This window comes from Delphinapterus leucas, chromosome 15 (assembly GCF_059928025.1).
Source record: "Delphinapterus leucas isolate spDelLeu-1000000601 "Yukka" chromosome 15, BTC_Dleu_Yukka2, whole genome shotgun sequence".
Taxonomy (NCBI): domain Eukaryota; kingdom Metazoa; phylum Chordata; class Mammalia; order Artiodactyla; family Monodontidae; genus Delphinapterus; species Delphinapterus leucas.
In genome coordinates this window covers 66,253,721-66,266,850 of record NC_143143.1, presented here as the reverse complement: position 1 = coordinate 66,266,850, position 13,130 = coordinate 66,253,721, and the positions used below count along the sequence as shown (strand labels likewise).

At 56.7% G+C, this 13,130-nt stretch overlaps 1 protein-coding gene across 3 annotated transcripts in view; it reads left to right on the top strand.

The window, feature by feature from the left end:
- The first annotated feature begins 3,380 nt into the window (after positions 1–3,380).
- Positions 3,381–13,130, top strand: part of MTCL2 (microtubule crosslinking factor 2) — a 74,966-nt gene continuing 65,216 nt past the window's right edge. For 2 of the 3 annotated variants that reach the window (XM_022592477.3, XM_022592478.3), the window contains exon 1: positions 3,381–5,900. In XM_022592477.3, the coding sequence (XP_022448185.1) occupies positions 4,503–5,900 (1,398 nt within the window). In that variant the 5' untranslated portion in view covers positions 3,381–4,502. The remainder of the gene's footprint in view (positions 5,901–13,130) is intronic. The other variant, XM_022592476.3, reaches the window with a different exon arrangement.

Sequence of the window (13,130 nt, the reverse complement as noted above, 5' to 3'; positions counted from 1 at the left end):
TATTTCTGCCTTGCAAACCGGTTCAACTGTACCATTTTCTAGATCCCACATATATGTGTTAATCTACAATATTTGTTTTTCTCTTTCTGACTTACTTCACTCTGTATGACAGGCTCTAGGTCCATCCATGTCTCTACAAATGACCCAATTTTGTAGAACCAGGAATTCTTAACTTCCTGGTTTTTCTTCTCTCTGTAGACCCTCTCTCTATGTGACCTTATCTGGTCTCATGGATTTAAATATTGTCTAAATGCGGATGACTCTTCATGACCCCGGACTAACTGCTACCCTGGGCTCCACACTCATAGGTCTCTTGCCTATATGACTTGGATGTCTCCACAGACATCTCAAACTGATAGGGTCCAGAAAGAACTCTCCATTTCCCCCTCTAAACCTGGTCTCTCTACCCCCGACCACATTTAAGCTGTTTTCCCTGTCTTGTTAAATGGCACCATCACTCATCCTGTAACGAAAGCCAGTAACCTGGGAATTGAACTTGACTTCATTTCTCTGATTCCTCACCTCCAACCAAAGCTCCAGAACAGATCTCAAAACTACCCCTCTTCTTCCCTCTCCACTGCCTCCACCCTCATCCAAGCCACCGTTACCTCTCAGAGGCTGGTTCAATAGGCGCTTTACCCATCTTCTAGCATCTTCTTGCCATCAGCTAGAGTGATCTATTTAAAACACAAATTAGATTACATCTCACCCCTGCTTACTCCAAAGTCCCCGGTGGCTTGTCACTGCATCAACAATAAAGCCCCGGGCTTCCCTGGTGGCGCAGTGGTTAAGAATCTGCCTGCCAATACAGGGGACATGGGTTCGAGCCCTGGTCCGGGAAGATCCCACATGCCACAGAGCAACTAATCCCGTGCGCCACAACTACTGAGCCTGTGTTCTAAAGCCCACGAGCCACAACTACTGAGCCCGTGTGCCACAACTACTGAAGCCCGCGCACCTAGATCCCGTGCTCCGCAAGAGGAGAAGCCACCGCAATGAGAAGCCCGCACGCTGCAACAAAGAGTAGCCCCCGCTTACTGCAACTAGAGAAAGCTGCACAGCAACGAAACCTCAATGGAGCCAAAAATAAACAAATGAATTTAAAATATATATATATAAAAGATATTTTAAAAACAAACAAACAATAAAGCCCTGCCCAGGGCTGCTGAGGTTCCCGCTGTCCAGTCCTGCTCTGTCTTGTCCTTCCTCTATCACCCATCAAGTGCCAGTCATTCTGACCTTCTTACTTCCTTGAACATCTATCAAGCTTGTTCCTCCTTCAGGCTTCGCCCTTGCTGTTCTCTCTGCCTGGAATTCTCTTATTCTGGCTCTTTGAATAACTCAGTTTAAAGGTCACCTCCTAAGAGAGGCCTCCCTGACTACCCTATTTAAAGCAGGTTCTGGGGCTTCCCTGGTGGCCCAGTGGTTAAGAATCCATGCTTCCACTGCAGAGGGCACGGGTTCGAACCCTGGTCAGGGAACTAAGATCCTTCCCGCATGCCACGTGGTACGGCCAAAAACAACAACAACAACAAAAGCAGGTTTCCCTACTAATTCTTCTAATTCTCCTTCAGCCAGTGGTTTGTATAAGGAATGTAACCTTTATTTTTTTTTAAATCACCTCCTCTTTGGAGCCTTCTAGGATTTACTCTCCATTCAGTTTCCATCATGTTGGTCAGTTTAGCCACTTGAATGGGAGAACATAAACTGTTTTTCCGCTGGGTGATCAGCATCTTCATTTTGTACAATCTGATATATAATTCTTACAATCATTTAACGCTTCATGCCTTCTGGAGTAGAGCTTCACATGGCACACACTGTGTGCCTGAGCTGGACACCACCCAACAGTGCAGCACAACAGGCTCTGAAGCTGGATGGCCCTGGGTTCCAATCAACCCCAGCCCTGCCGCTTCCAAGCTGTATGACCTTGAACAAGCATTCCAGTTATCCATTGCTGCGTAACAAACTACCCCCTAAATTAGTGGCTTAGAACAACAATATTTTGCAGTTTGGGACAGCTCATTTCTGCTCCACTTGGCATCAGCTGGGGCAGCTCCAATGCTAGGGGCTGAATCATATGAAAGTTCCTTCTCTCACATGTCCGGGGCTTAGCGGGGACCGGAGCTGGAGTTGTTGGCTGGAGCACCTTCACGTGGCCTCTGCATGAGGCCTGGGTTTGCTCCCAACATGGTGGCTGCATCCCAAGGGAGAGTGGATTGAGAGAGAGACAGAGAGACAGAGACTGAGAGACACAGAGAAACAGAGGGCAGAGAGAAACTGAGCTGTAAGAGCCATATTGCCTTTTGTGACCTAGCTTCACACTGTCGCTTCTGCCATCCTCTATTGGTTGAGGCAGTCACAAACGTCTGCTCAGGTTCAAGGAGAGGGAACATAGACCACGTCACTCAACTGGAAGAGTGTCAATGCCACACTGTAAAAAAGAATAATTGGGATGAGCTATATATTGCTGAGCCTATCTTTGGAAAATATAACCAGCCACAAGAAGTTCCTACCCTTTCTGAGATCCTCTGCTGAAGTGTTGAGCACGCAGCCTGGCATGAGTGCCCAGGGCTCAGGAAAACCCAGGTGGCCTCCCCGCCTGCATGGAGCCAATTCTGAGCCCCTGGCTAGTCTTACTCCTTTCGCTGTTGCCCTGGTCTGACCTGAGTCCAGAGCCTCACCTTGACCCAACCCCTGGGCCCCTCCCCACCAGGGCCTTGCTGCTCCCCGGGCTCTTCTGGGGCTGCAATGTAGATTCATGGCTCCCCAAATCCGAAGACCTTCAAAGCAGGAAGGGCCATCAGCCCCCTGCTCAGCCATGAGTGTTGGGACCCAGTCAGGGTTTGTGGTGGAGCCAGGACTCGGGCCCAGGCCCACATGGGGAGATCCAGGCCACCGCTGGTGTGGCCATGGGTGTGTCAGGAGTGGCTGAGCAGCCTGCTCTATGTAGCACATCCCCTGCTGGGATTCCCACCAACCAACATCTCCAAGCCCACATTCTGCATAGATGGAGAAACTGAAGTTCAGAGAGGGTAAACAATTTCCGAGAGCCACACAGCATCTCTCTGTGCCAGGCCAGAACCAGTCTACAAGAAACGGGGACATCAGAGCTAGAAGGACCCTGTCATCTGTTACATCAGACTAAACTAAGTGGCGTCTTCTGAGGCCCGGGAAGCAGGAGGGCTTACCCTGGCCTTTGCCCCTGTGAAATGCCATGCCACCCTGTTTGTGGTGAGTCTACTGTGGCTCATCTCCTCCCTTTATTGTGTGCTCCATGAGGTCAGGAGCTCACCATTGACAAGTCCACCACTGTGTCCCTCAGGGTCCCGCCTGGTGCCTGTGGACTGGGTGAGTGGACAGTTAGTGGGGGCAGGGGAGCAGGTGCCTCGCCGGGATGGGGGTGGAAATGCCCCTAAAGAAGTGTTTGCAGAAAACCTGCTGAGTGGCCCTGTTCCTTACCTGGCTCCGTGGGGGGCACCCAGAGGAAGGATCCGAGGATAGAGGGGGCACTTACACACCTAGACACACCTAGATGGGGATGAAGCCGTGCCTCACTGGGAGAGGGCATACCCCAGGAGTGTATTCACCGCTGCGGGGCAGGTGGCACAGAAACAGAGTGGACCTGGGCCAGCTGTGTGTCAAGGGCAGGAGGAGGTGAAGCAACAGGTTTGGGGGAAGAGGAAGAGGAGGGAAAGAGAGAAATGGAAACGGAAGGAGGAAAGGGGGAGAAGGAGGAGGAAAAGGAAAGGAAGGGGAATAGAGGGAGGAAGAAGAGGCTGCAGACCGGTAAACACCAGCCTTGCCCCCCAAGCCCGCCAGGGGGTGCTACCCGGAGGGTGAGCGCCTGCCTGCCGGGCAGCCAAAGGACTTCAAGTGGCTCTGCCCAGCTGCGGTTCGGTGGCGATGGGAAGTAGCAGCGAGGAGCGGGGGCGGGGAAGGCGTGACAGACACAAGGGAAAATCAACAACACAGGAGCACAGTTCTGGAAGGAAAGAAACGACACCCACAAGAGCCGGGGCTCCGGGGTTATCCGGAGTTGTTCCTGTGGGGGACGTGTGGGGATCAGGGCAACCGTGTCCAGCTCGGACCAGCCCCCACGGGAGCCAAAACCTATTCCCAAAGCATGCGCTGGTCTGACTCCTGAGAACACGTCGCCTCCATTTTAGCCCCGCAGAACCTGAGACCGGGGTCAGGGGAGGAGGGAGTATGCCTGGGATCACAAGCCGCTCACGGCGTGCAGAGCCGGGCATGCACCCAGGGCCCGACGCTCCCCACGACTGTGAGAGGGAAGCCAAGCCAGAAGATGCGGAGCACGCCCTGGAGGCGCGAGGTCTGGCTTCCATCCCGGCTCTGCCGCTAACCGTGGGCTGATCGCCTGTCTTCCCTTGGCTTCAGTTTACCCATCTGTACATTGGGATAATCGGTCTTGCTCTGCGAGGTTCAGGGGGGCGGAGTTCGGCACGCTCTGCACAGCCTCGAGGGGCGAGGTGCTCGGCGTGTATATGGATGCTGGCTCCCGCGATCTGAGGTCCACCCGGCCTCTACCTAGGAGTCCCCCCTCTCGCCGCTCGCGCGACCCCTGCGCGGACGAGGGGAGCAGGGGCGCCTCCGCCGGGTGCGTTCCCCAGGCCAGCAGGGGAGGGGGCGGCGGCGGAGCGGAGGGGAAGGGAGTCCGGGCCACAGCGGCCCCGGCCCGCCTGACCCTCGAGGGGGTCGCTGTTGCTTCGCAGATCCCTCCCTCGCTCGCTGCCTGTGTCCCTCCCTGCCGCTCCCGCCGCGTCCGCCTTTTGTTCGCGGAGCCGCGCGCCCCCGAGCCGAGGCGGCTGGGCGGGGAGCTGGCGGGGCTGCGCGGGGGGCGGGCCGCGCCGGGCGGAGCCGGGGCCCGGGCCGCAGCCGGACTCGGAGCCCGAGAGAGCGATCGGCGTGCAGGGAGCCGGGGCCCGGGCGCGCTCCGGGGGCGCGGCGAGGCCGAAGGGGCGGGCGCCGGGCGGAGCCGGAGCCGGAGCCGGGGCGCCTGGAGGCGATCGGGCCGCTCTCTCCGAGCCCAGGGCAGCGGAGAGACCGTGCGGCGGGGGTCGGGGCCGGAGCGCAGCCGGGGGGCTGAGGTGGGCCGAGAGGAGCCGCGGCCCCAGCGGCCGGAGGGGCGCCAGGAGCCTCCCACGGGGCGCGGAGGCCGGGCGGGCCCGGGCCATGCGCGCCGCTCGCTAAGGCCGAGGGAGGCCGCGATGGAGGTGCCGGCGGGGGAGTCCCCGGCTCGGGGCTGCGGCCCCCCGCCTGCTCCCGCTCCGGAGAGGAAGAAGAGCCACCGCGCGCCGTCGCCGGCCCGGCCCAAGGACGTGGCCGGCTGGTCGCTGGCCAAGGGCCGCCGCGGCCCAGGCCCGGGCTCAGCAGCCGCCTGCAGCGCCGCGTCCTCGGCGCGGCCCGACAGGAAGGGGCGTGCGGTGGCGTCCGGGGCGCGGGGCTCAGGGACCCGGGTGGCCGGTGTCCGCACTGGGGTCCGCGCCAAGGGCCGTCCGCGCCCGGGTACCGGGCCGCGACCGCCGCCACCGCCGCCCAGCCTCACCGACAGCAGCTCGGAGGTGTCGGACTGCGCGTCGGAGGAGGCGCGCCTGCTGGGCCTGGAGCTGGCGCTGAGCAGCGACGCTGAGTCGGCGGCCGGGGGCCCGGGGGGGGCCCGCACCGGGCAGCCGTCCCAGCCTGCGCCGTCCGCACAACAGCCTCCGCGGCCCCCCGCCTCCCCCGAGGAGCCGTCGGTGGCCGCGTCGTCGGTGGGGAGCAGCCGCCTGCCACTCAGTGCCTCGCTCGCCTTCTCCGACCTCACCGAGGAGATGCTGGACTGCGGGCCCGGCGGCTTCGTGCGAGAGCTGGAGGAGCTGCGCTCAGAAAACGACTATCTCAAGGTGAGGGCGCTGGTGCGGGAAAGGGAGGCCGCGGGGAGGCGCGGGTGTCAGCCCCACCGGCCTGAGGCACCAGCCGGCCCACTGTCCCACCGCACGAGCTGGGAAAGGGGCCTAAACCCTCAGGAGCTCCCTCACATCCCGCTTCCTGTTGTATCTGGGACACCTTCTCCTGAGGAAGGAACCTGGAAGAGGAGACTGCCCAAAGGACCCTGATTTGGGAAGGGGAGCTTGAGAAAAGTACTTTGGAGGATGCCTAGATGTGGTACTTGGGATGGGGGTGGGTACTCAGCGAGGGGCTGGACCTCTGATGCAGCTGCACAGAGCCTCCACCCCCAAGCCAGAGGCTAGGCCTCTGGCGGCTCTCCTTTCTGGGACAGGCACTGCTGTGCGGTGCTGCCAGGGAGACCTGTGGCCATCCCCTGCCAAGGAGAGGCCAGAACACCATCCTGAGTCTTTACCCAGGGCTTTCCTGGCTCAGGCCTGTCCCTGCCTGCCTTTCAGGGCAGGTCCGGTTTGAAAGCATTGACATCTGGGAACATCCCCTTGGCTAGAGTCCGACTTCCGCCCTAACGGTCCCACAGCCTGGGAGGATGATGTCGTGGGAGAACCGGTTCAGAGGCAGCTTCCTAAATCCCAGGGTATTGTCTTCTGCCCAGTTTGGGACGGGCCCTGTACACACAGCAGCTGCATTGGTGCCCCACGGCAGTGCCCATCTCCTTCCCATGTTGCCAGTGAGAGGAAGGAAACTGACATCTGAAAGGGGCCTTTCCTCTGGGGGGGGCGCAGTGGGGACCTGAGAGTTTCCCCGGGAGAGCAGGCTTGGCCTTCACGCTTTCAGTGGACATTAGCACCTGCTGGATGCAGGCCAGGCTCTGTCTGCCCACTGCCTGGCACCGAGGCAGCTTTAGGGACAGCCCAGCCCTGTGTGTCGATATTGGCCTGGGAAGCTTCATGGGTTCTGCCACCACTGGCTGGGCGTGGTTTGGAACAGGCTGAAATGTACCTGCTCTTATTAGTTGATGTCCTGGCACAGTACCCAGAGCACCCCTGGCCAGGAGCCGCCGAGTTCACGGCGCTCTGCTAATTTACGTCTGCCCAGCAACACTTAGCTTTGCATTGTAGCTCTTCTGGCCAAAAGGGTTTCTCTCTCATTAGAGTCTGTAAGATCTTACTTAACTGTGTTTCCCCTTCCCTATTTTCCCCAGCATCTGCTAGCCAGCGTACGTTTAGTGACTGTTGTAGAAAAGAAGGACAGGGTCTGTCTGAATCAGAATAATCTACCCCTTTAGCCTCTAACCTTTCCTCAGGCCAGGGCTTAGTTTTCTCATCTGTTAATTGAGAGGGTAACCCTTCCTAAAGACCCCATTTGCTGTTGACAATCAGGGGTTCAGTCAGCTCCTATAGTATTCAAAAGCCAGTGGTGAGGAGAAGACAGGTGGAGGGGGGGTAAGAGGAGGGAGACAAGCCAGAAGGAGGCCTGGCCCTGCCCAGTTGGTGCTCTGAGCTGCTTCCAGTACTCCTTGCCTGAGCTGCTCTAAACTTGGACCCCGAGCTCCTCACTCCTGCCTCCTGGCCCCAACTGCTCCCCTTGGCAAGGGAAGATGGGCCATAGAGCTTTGCTTTAGGGTCTCACGCACCCACCCCTGTGGGCTCCTGTTCATTCCAGGAAGTCAGCAGGCGGAGCTCTGGAGTCCCTATGAGCCACCCATGACTGTTAAGATGGAAAATAGTTCCAGAAGCCTGGGGATGGAGCCTGAGGTCTCACAGGGGCCAGGGCCAGGCTGGGGACCTCCCACTGCCTGGGTCAGGGTGCAACCTCAATTTCCCCCTTTCATGCAGTGTTTCTGGCTTCACGTGCAGGCCTTAGGCCACTGTTAGATCTGGGGTCTGTGCCTTCCTGGCTGTGTGATCTTGGGCCAGTTACTTAATGTCTCTGGACCTCAGTTTCCTCGTTGTATAAAGGGACATCACGCATCTTCCAGCCTTAAGGGTTAAATGAGTTATGTGTGCAAACACCACTAGAGCGCCTGGCATGTAGCGAGCCTCAGATGAGGGTAATTTCGATCACTGCCATTCTCAAGTGGTACGTGACACATTTCCGTGGGCGCTTATCATGTTCTCTTGTGGACTCCATGGGGGCAGAATAGATCCTCCTCCCCACCTGAAGCAGTCCCGGCCCCTCGTTCATTCATTCACCAACTACTTATTTAAGGCCTACGGTGTACCAGACACTAGAGCAGATCTGAGGATACGGCCACGGGCCAGGACGAAGTGCCTGTTTTCATGGAGCTGTTCGTCTAGTGGGGGAGACTGGGATTAAACAATAGTCATACACTACGTCACAATACGGATCGTGATAAGGGTGGGGAAGGACACAGTGTGCCGAGAGCACATGAAGCTGGGGCTGGGGGTGCTAAGGGAAGCCAGGGGCTGAAGGATGAGATGGAGCCAGCTGAATAAGGAGCTGGAGTAAGACCATTCCAGGCCCAGGGAAGTAGGAAAAAGCTCATGGATTTCGAGGATCAGTGCCGAGGCTGGAGAGAGGAAGGAGATTGGATGGAGAGGAGAGCAGGACCAGATTGTGTGGTTACACTGTGTATACGTGGGTCAGTCCCTGAACTTCTCTCCAGCTGCCAGCCTCACAGAGGCAAGATGAAAATCTAGAGCCATGGATGTGGGCCATAGGTGTAGATGCTATTACGGGGGGTGTTGTTTTGTTCATTCTACAGATGGGTAAACTGTGGCCACAGTGGGGAGGGGACTTTTTCCAGGTCCCAGAGCCAGTTCTCCAGGCAGCCAGGCTTGGAGTAAGAGTACCTTGTACTCTTGATGTGTTTCCTGCCCCTCTGGGCCACTTTGCTTCTAAGATGCAGGATCTGAGTTACCAGGAGAAGGACTTCAGATCCCCAGTGTGTTCCCAGCAGGCCTCGTGCTGCCTTGGGTTGAGTCCCACTGAGTCCAGTGGGGCCCTGCTCGAGCTCACCTCCCAGCTGGCGGGCGGCCCTGGGAACCATCAACTGGGGAAGACCTTGCGGGTGACGGCAGATCTCCTGTGGCATGAGGCTTACTCTGGGGCCCGAGTGGAAAAAGTGGAAATGGGGCAGCTCTCTCTCAGTGAGACGATAGAAGGAGCTGCTACGGAGAAGGGAGTGAGCTTGCTGTCCGTTGAGTTATTCAGAGTTATTCAACCTTTCATGTTGGATAAAGACATGGGGTTTGTGGAAAGCAGCTGGTAGATGGCACAAAATGTGGTGGTTGTGATTACTTGAGGAGGATATTTATGTGAGGCTGTAGTTGAGTTGCCTGACCTCAGCCAAGGAAGTCTGAAGGTTATTAACTTTTAAGGTTCCAGGATTCTAAGAGACAGCTTTGGCTGCAGGGCAGACACATGGACTGTTTGACCTTCAAAACCCTGGTGGTCTGAAGTCTTCCATCTCCCCATCACCACTAACTGTTGCCCATGCACCTTTTGAGGACATGCTGGGAACCCACCTCGTGTGGATGGAAGAATCTGAGCATTGGGGCCCAAAGACCTGGTCTAGAGACCTGACTCTGCTGTTTACTGTGTGGCCATGAGCAAGTCACTTGGCCTCTCTGAGCTCTTTTTTTTTTTTTTTTCATCTATGAAATGAAGATGATGGAACCTGCCTGGGCAACTTCATAGGATTGTTTTCAGGAATCAGGGAGGTGTGAATAGATAAGAAGACATTTTGCAAGCAGTGAAATCCCGCATCTTTTTTTTTTTTTTTTTTTGCGGTACGCAGGCCTCTCACTGTTGTGGCCTCTCCCATTGCGGAGCACAGGCTCCGGACGCGCAGGCTCAGCGGCCATGGCTCACGGGCCCAGCCGCTCCACGGCATGTGGGATCTTCCCGGACCGGGGCACAAACCCGTGTCCCCTGCATCGGCAGGCGAACTCTCAACCACTGTGCCACCAGGGAAGTCCGAAATCCCGCATCTTTTAGGGAATTGTTATTATTGTTAGCCAATGAGCAGTTAGGATGTCAAAGCCTTCATTCTTGAGGGAGCTGGGAGAAGCCAGGAGGGTGGATCCCCCTAGCTTTAGGATGTTGGTAAATCAGGAGCTGCTCCGAGGAGGACAGGAAGGAGTGATCACATTCCATGCTGAGTGGGCTTCATGAAGCGAGGCCTCCCCACCTCCTTGGAGGTTCTATGTGTGAGTGTTTGAAGTGTAGCCAATCTAGATGTCAGCCAGAAGGGCCCAGAGGAAGCATCTAATTCCCCTCCAGTTCCCATTGTACACTTGGGTAAATGGAGGCTCCTGGTCATACAGCCAGGATTCAAACCTGGTTTGTCTAACCCTGGGTCCTGTTCTTTCTACAGTCCGACTGGAGCATGAGCTTGTGGTTGCTAACAGCGTGTCTAGTCTGGGACATAAGTTGTTGAGAGGAATTCTGTTGTGTGCAGGGCTCCAGGCTAAGACTTGTTGGGAGCAAGTAGAGAATGACATCTGCTGGGGCCGAGAACCTGGAGCCTGCAGGCGGTGTGCGGGGGACATGTGCCTGCTTGTGTGTACATGAATATGTACCTTGCACCGGTAGAAAGTGTGATTGGGACCAGGGATCTGAGGTCTTGGAGGAAGTGATGGGGGTTTGGATCGAGACTTAAGGGTTAGATAATGGTTAGGTTGGGATCCAGAGTGCTGGAATGTTAGAGCTGGCCTGGAGACCCCCAGACCACTGATCCCCCGCCTTCTGTGGTACTTGCTCACAAATGCTATCAACTATTAGATCATTTCCAGTGTGCCAGGCTCTGGGTTAAGTAAGTCCTTTAGTCCTCACAGCAATCCTGTGTGGAGGGTTCTGATATCAGACCCATTTGACATATGAGGAAACCGAGAGGTTATGTAATGTGCCCGAGATTGCACAGCTGGTATACTTGGGAACCTCACTAGACAACCCCAAGCAGCTCCCTTCCCCAGGCTCTCTTCCACCCTCTCCCATGCGGGAGGCGGCTTGTGCCTCCAAGTTTCACAGAGCAGGGTTCTCACCTGGTGTTGCCAGTTATAAGCTTTGTGACTCTGGGTGAGATTCTCAGTCTTTCAGAGTCTGTTTTTCCTTCTGAAAAATGGGAGGTAAGCATGTCTGCCCCAGGGTTATGGGCTCTTTTCTGAGTGATGATATAGATCGAGTGCACAGTAAATGTTAGTGCCTGTCCTGGTTGTCACCATTCCCATACCTGCTTCTAGGCTCTGTGCCAGGTGTCTGGGGCAGTAACCCACAAGTTGTGAAGCTCTCAGTTCCTGGGAGCTGTAGGGGGAGGACTCCAGTATATCTGTCACTGCGGGGGGGAGAGGAGTGGTCACCATGGTCAGCAAAGCTCCTGGCTAGTCCCAGCCCTCCCTGTGGCAGCTGAGAGGTGGCCTGAAAGAAGCTGCTCTGAGAACTGGGTCTTTAAGGATCCTTAGCTGGTCGCCTGTCATGGGGGGCGGGGGGCAGCTCCAGCGAGATGGAGAATGAGATGCAGAAGGTGAGATGGCTGCTGCTGAGGCCTTAGGGGGACCACGAAGCTACCAGGGCTCCCAGCATTCCTTACAGAGGGGTTTGGCCTGTGTCCCTGGGCACACTCTTTCTTGCACACACAAACACAGGTACACATATTCACAGCGTGTGCTCAGAGATCCACGACTACTCACACATGTCTCACATACACATCCAGGGACATGCTTGTGCTGTCTGTTTGCAGAAGCACACCTCCAGACTCATTAGGGAGGATACCTGCTCAGAGAAGTACACAAACCCATGCAAGATACATCACCTCCTGTCTCATCACACCCGCAGTTATCAAACAGACACAACAGAGACTCACACCATCTAGGAGACTGCTGGCTCAGAAACACACCCTTACACACCCCCAGACACACTTGGCCATGTCCAGCGATGGACACACCCTGGAGACACCCTCAGACATATCGGAAGCACACATGCATATGCGGGCGCACACACAAACCCACACGGAGTCATTACACACAGGTGCTCGCAGCCGCGGAAATCCACAGATACGCCCCTGCCAAGCGGGCACAGACACAGCTCATCACGCAGCCACCCCCGCTGCCTCTTCCACAAAGAGAGCAAGCAGCAGAGGTCCTTGCACACCCGGGGCTCACGGACACACACCCAAGAGACACACATGAGCAAGACAGGTAGCCACGTACATAGAAGCAGGACACGAGCACAGGGCACTCAGATGTCGGGCCTGTAGCATTTGCTAACAGGAGCCAAAGACCCACAGACCAGGTTACCCAGACGCGCACACACACACAAACTGGCTGTGACACTTCAGCTACACAGAAACACAGGACATCCTGGCCCGTGTCTCCCTGGGGCTCATGTGCACAAACTACTGTTTTTAGCTCCTCCACGAGGCTTCCTTCCACTGGGCTGCTGGGGACAGTGAGGAGTGTGGCAGGGGCTTGACTTTGCAATCTTCTGGATCTGGGGGTTCTAGGAGCCTGGCTGGGGCTGAGTGGTATGTAGGCAGATAAGGGGCTGGCAGGTCACCAAGGTGGAGAAGATGCACCAAAGGCCCTCAGGCCCCGGACACGCAGCACTTGGGCCTGGGCCCAATGAGCTGAGTGAAATGGAGCAATTGTCAGGCCTGCCAGCGCCCAGGGGCAACTCCCTTCTAATTTCCTCGGAATTTCCTGCTTGCCCTCATCTCCCGCCTCCTCCCCCTCCCCCTTTGCTGGGGGCTGTGGAGGGCCATGCCACTGCCATCCCTAAAGGGTGCCTGATTCTGCCTGGGAAAAGGAGGCCAGGATAGAGAAGGTTGGAGGACATGTGGGCACTCAGAGGAGGGACCTGGAAGATTTCCTGGAGGAGGAGGCATTAGAGTTGAGGAGTTAGCCTTGAATGACTGCCTCTGTGTCCAGCTGCTGGGACCGTGCCTGGCACATCATAGGGACTCAATAAATATTTGTTGCATGGTTGAAGGAAAGGCAGTGATCAGGGTCTGCAGGTGGGCTGCAGGCTTAAAACAGAAGAGCTGGAGGGAGTTGGGGGTGGCAGTGGTGAGGGAGAAGCTGGGAAGGGGAGTTGGGCCTGCTGGGGAAGGGCACTGGATGCCTAACTGAGCCGAGGCATTGTGAACACCTTGCTGGGAGGGGGCCGTGTTGACCTGTAGCAGAGCTAGGAGCTGCCTCCTTTCCATATGTCTGTAGCACCGGACACAAGGCCCCAGGGCCTCTCGGGCGGAAGGTGGACAAATTCCA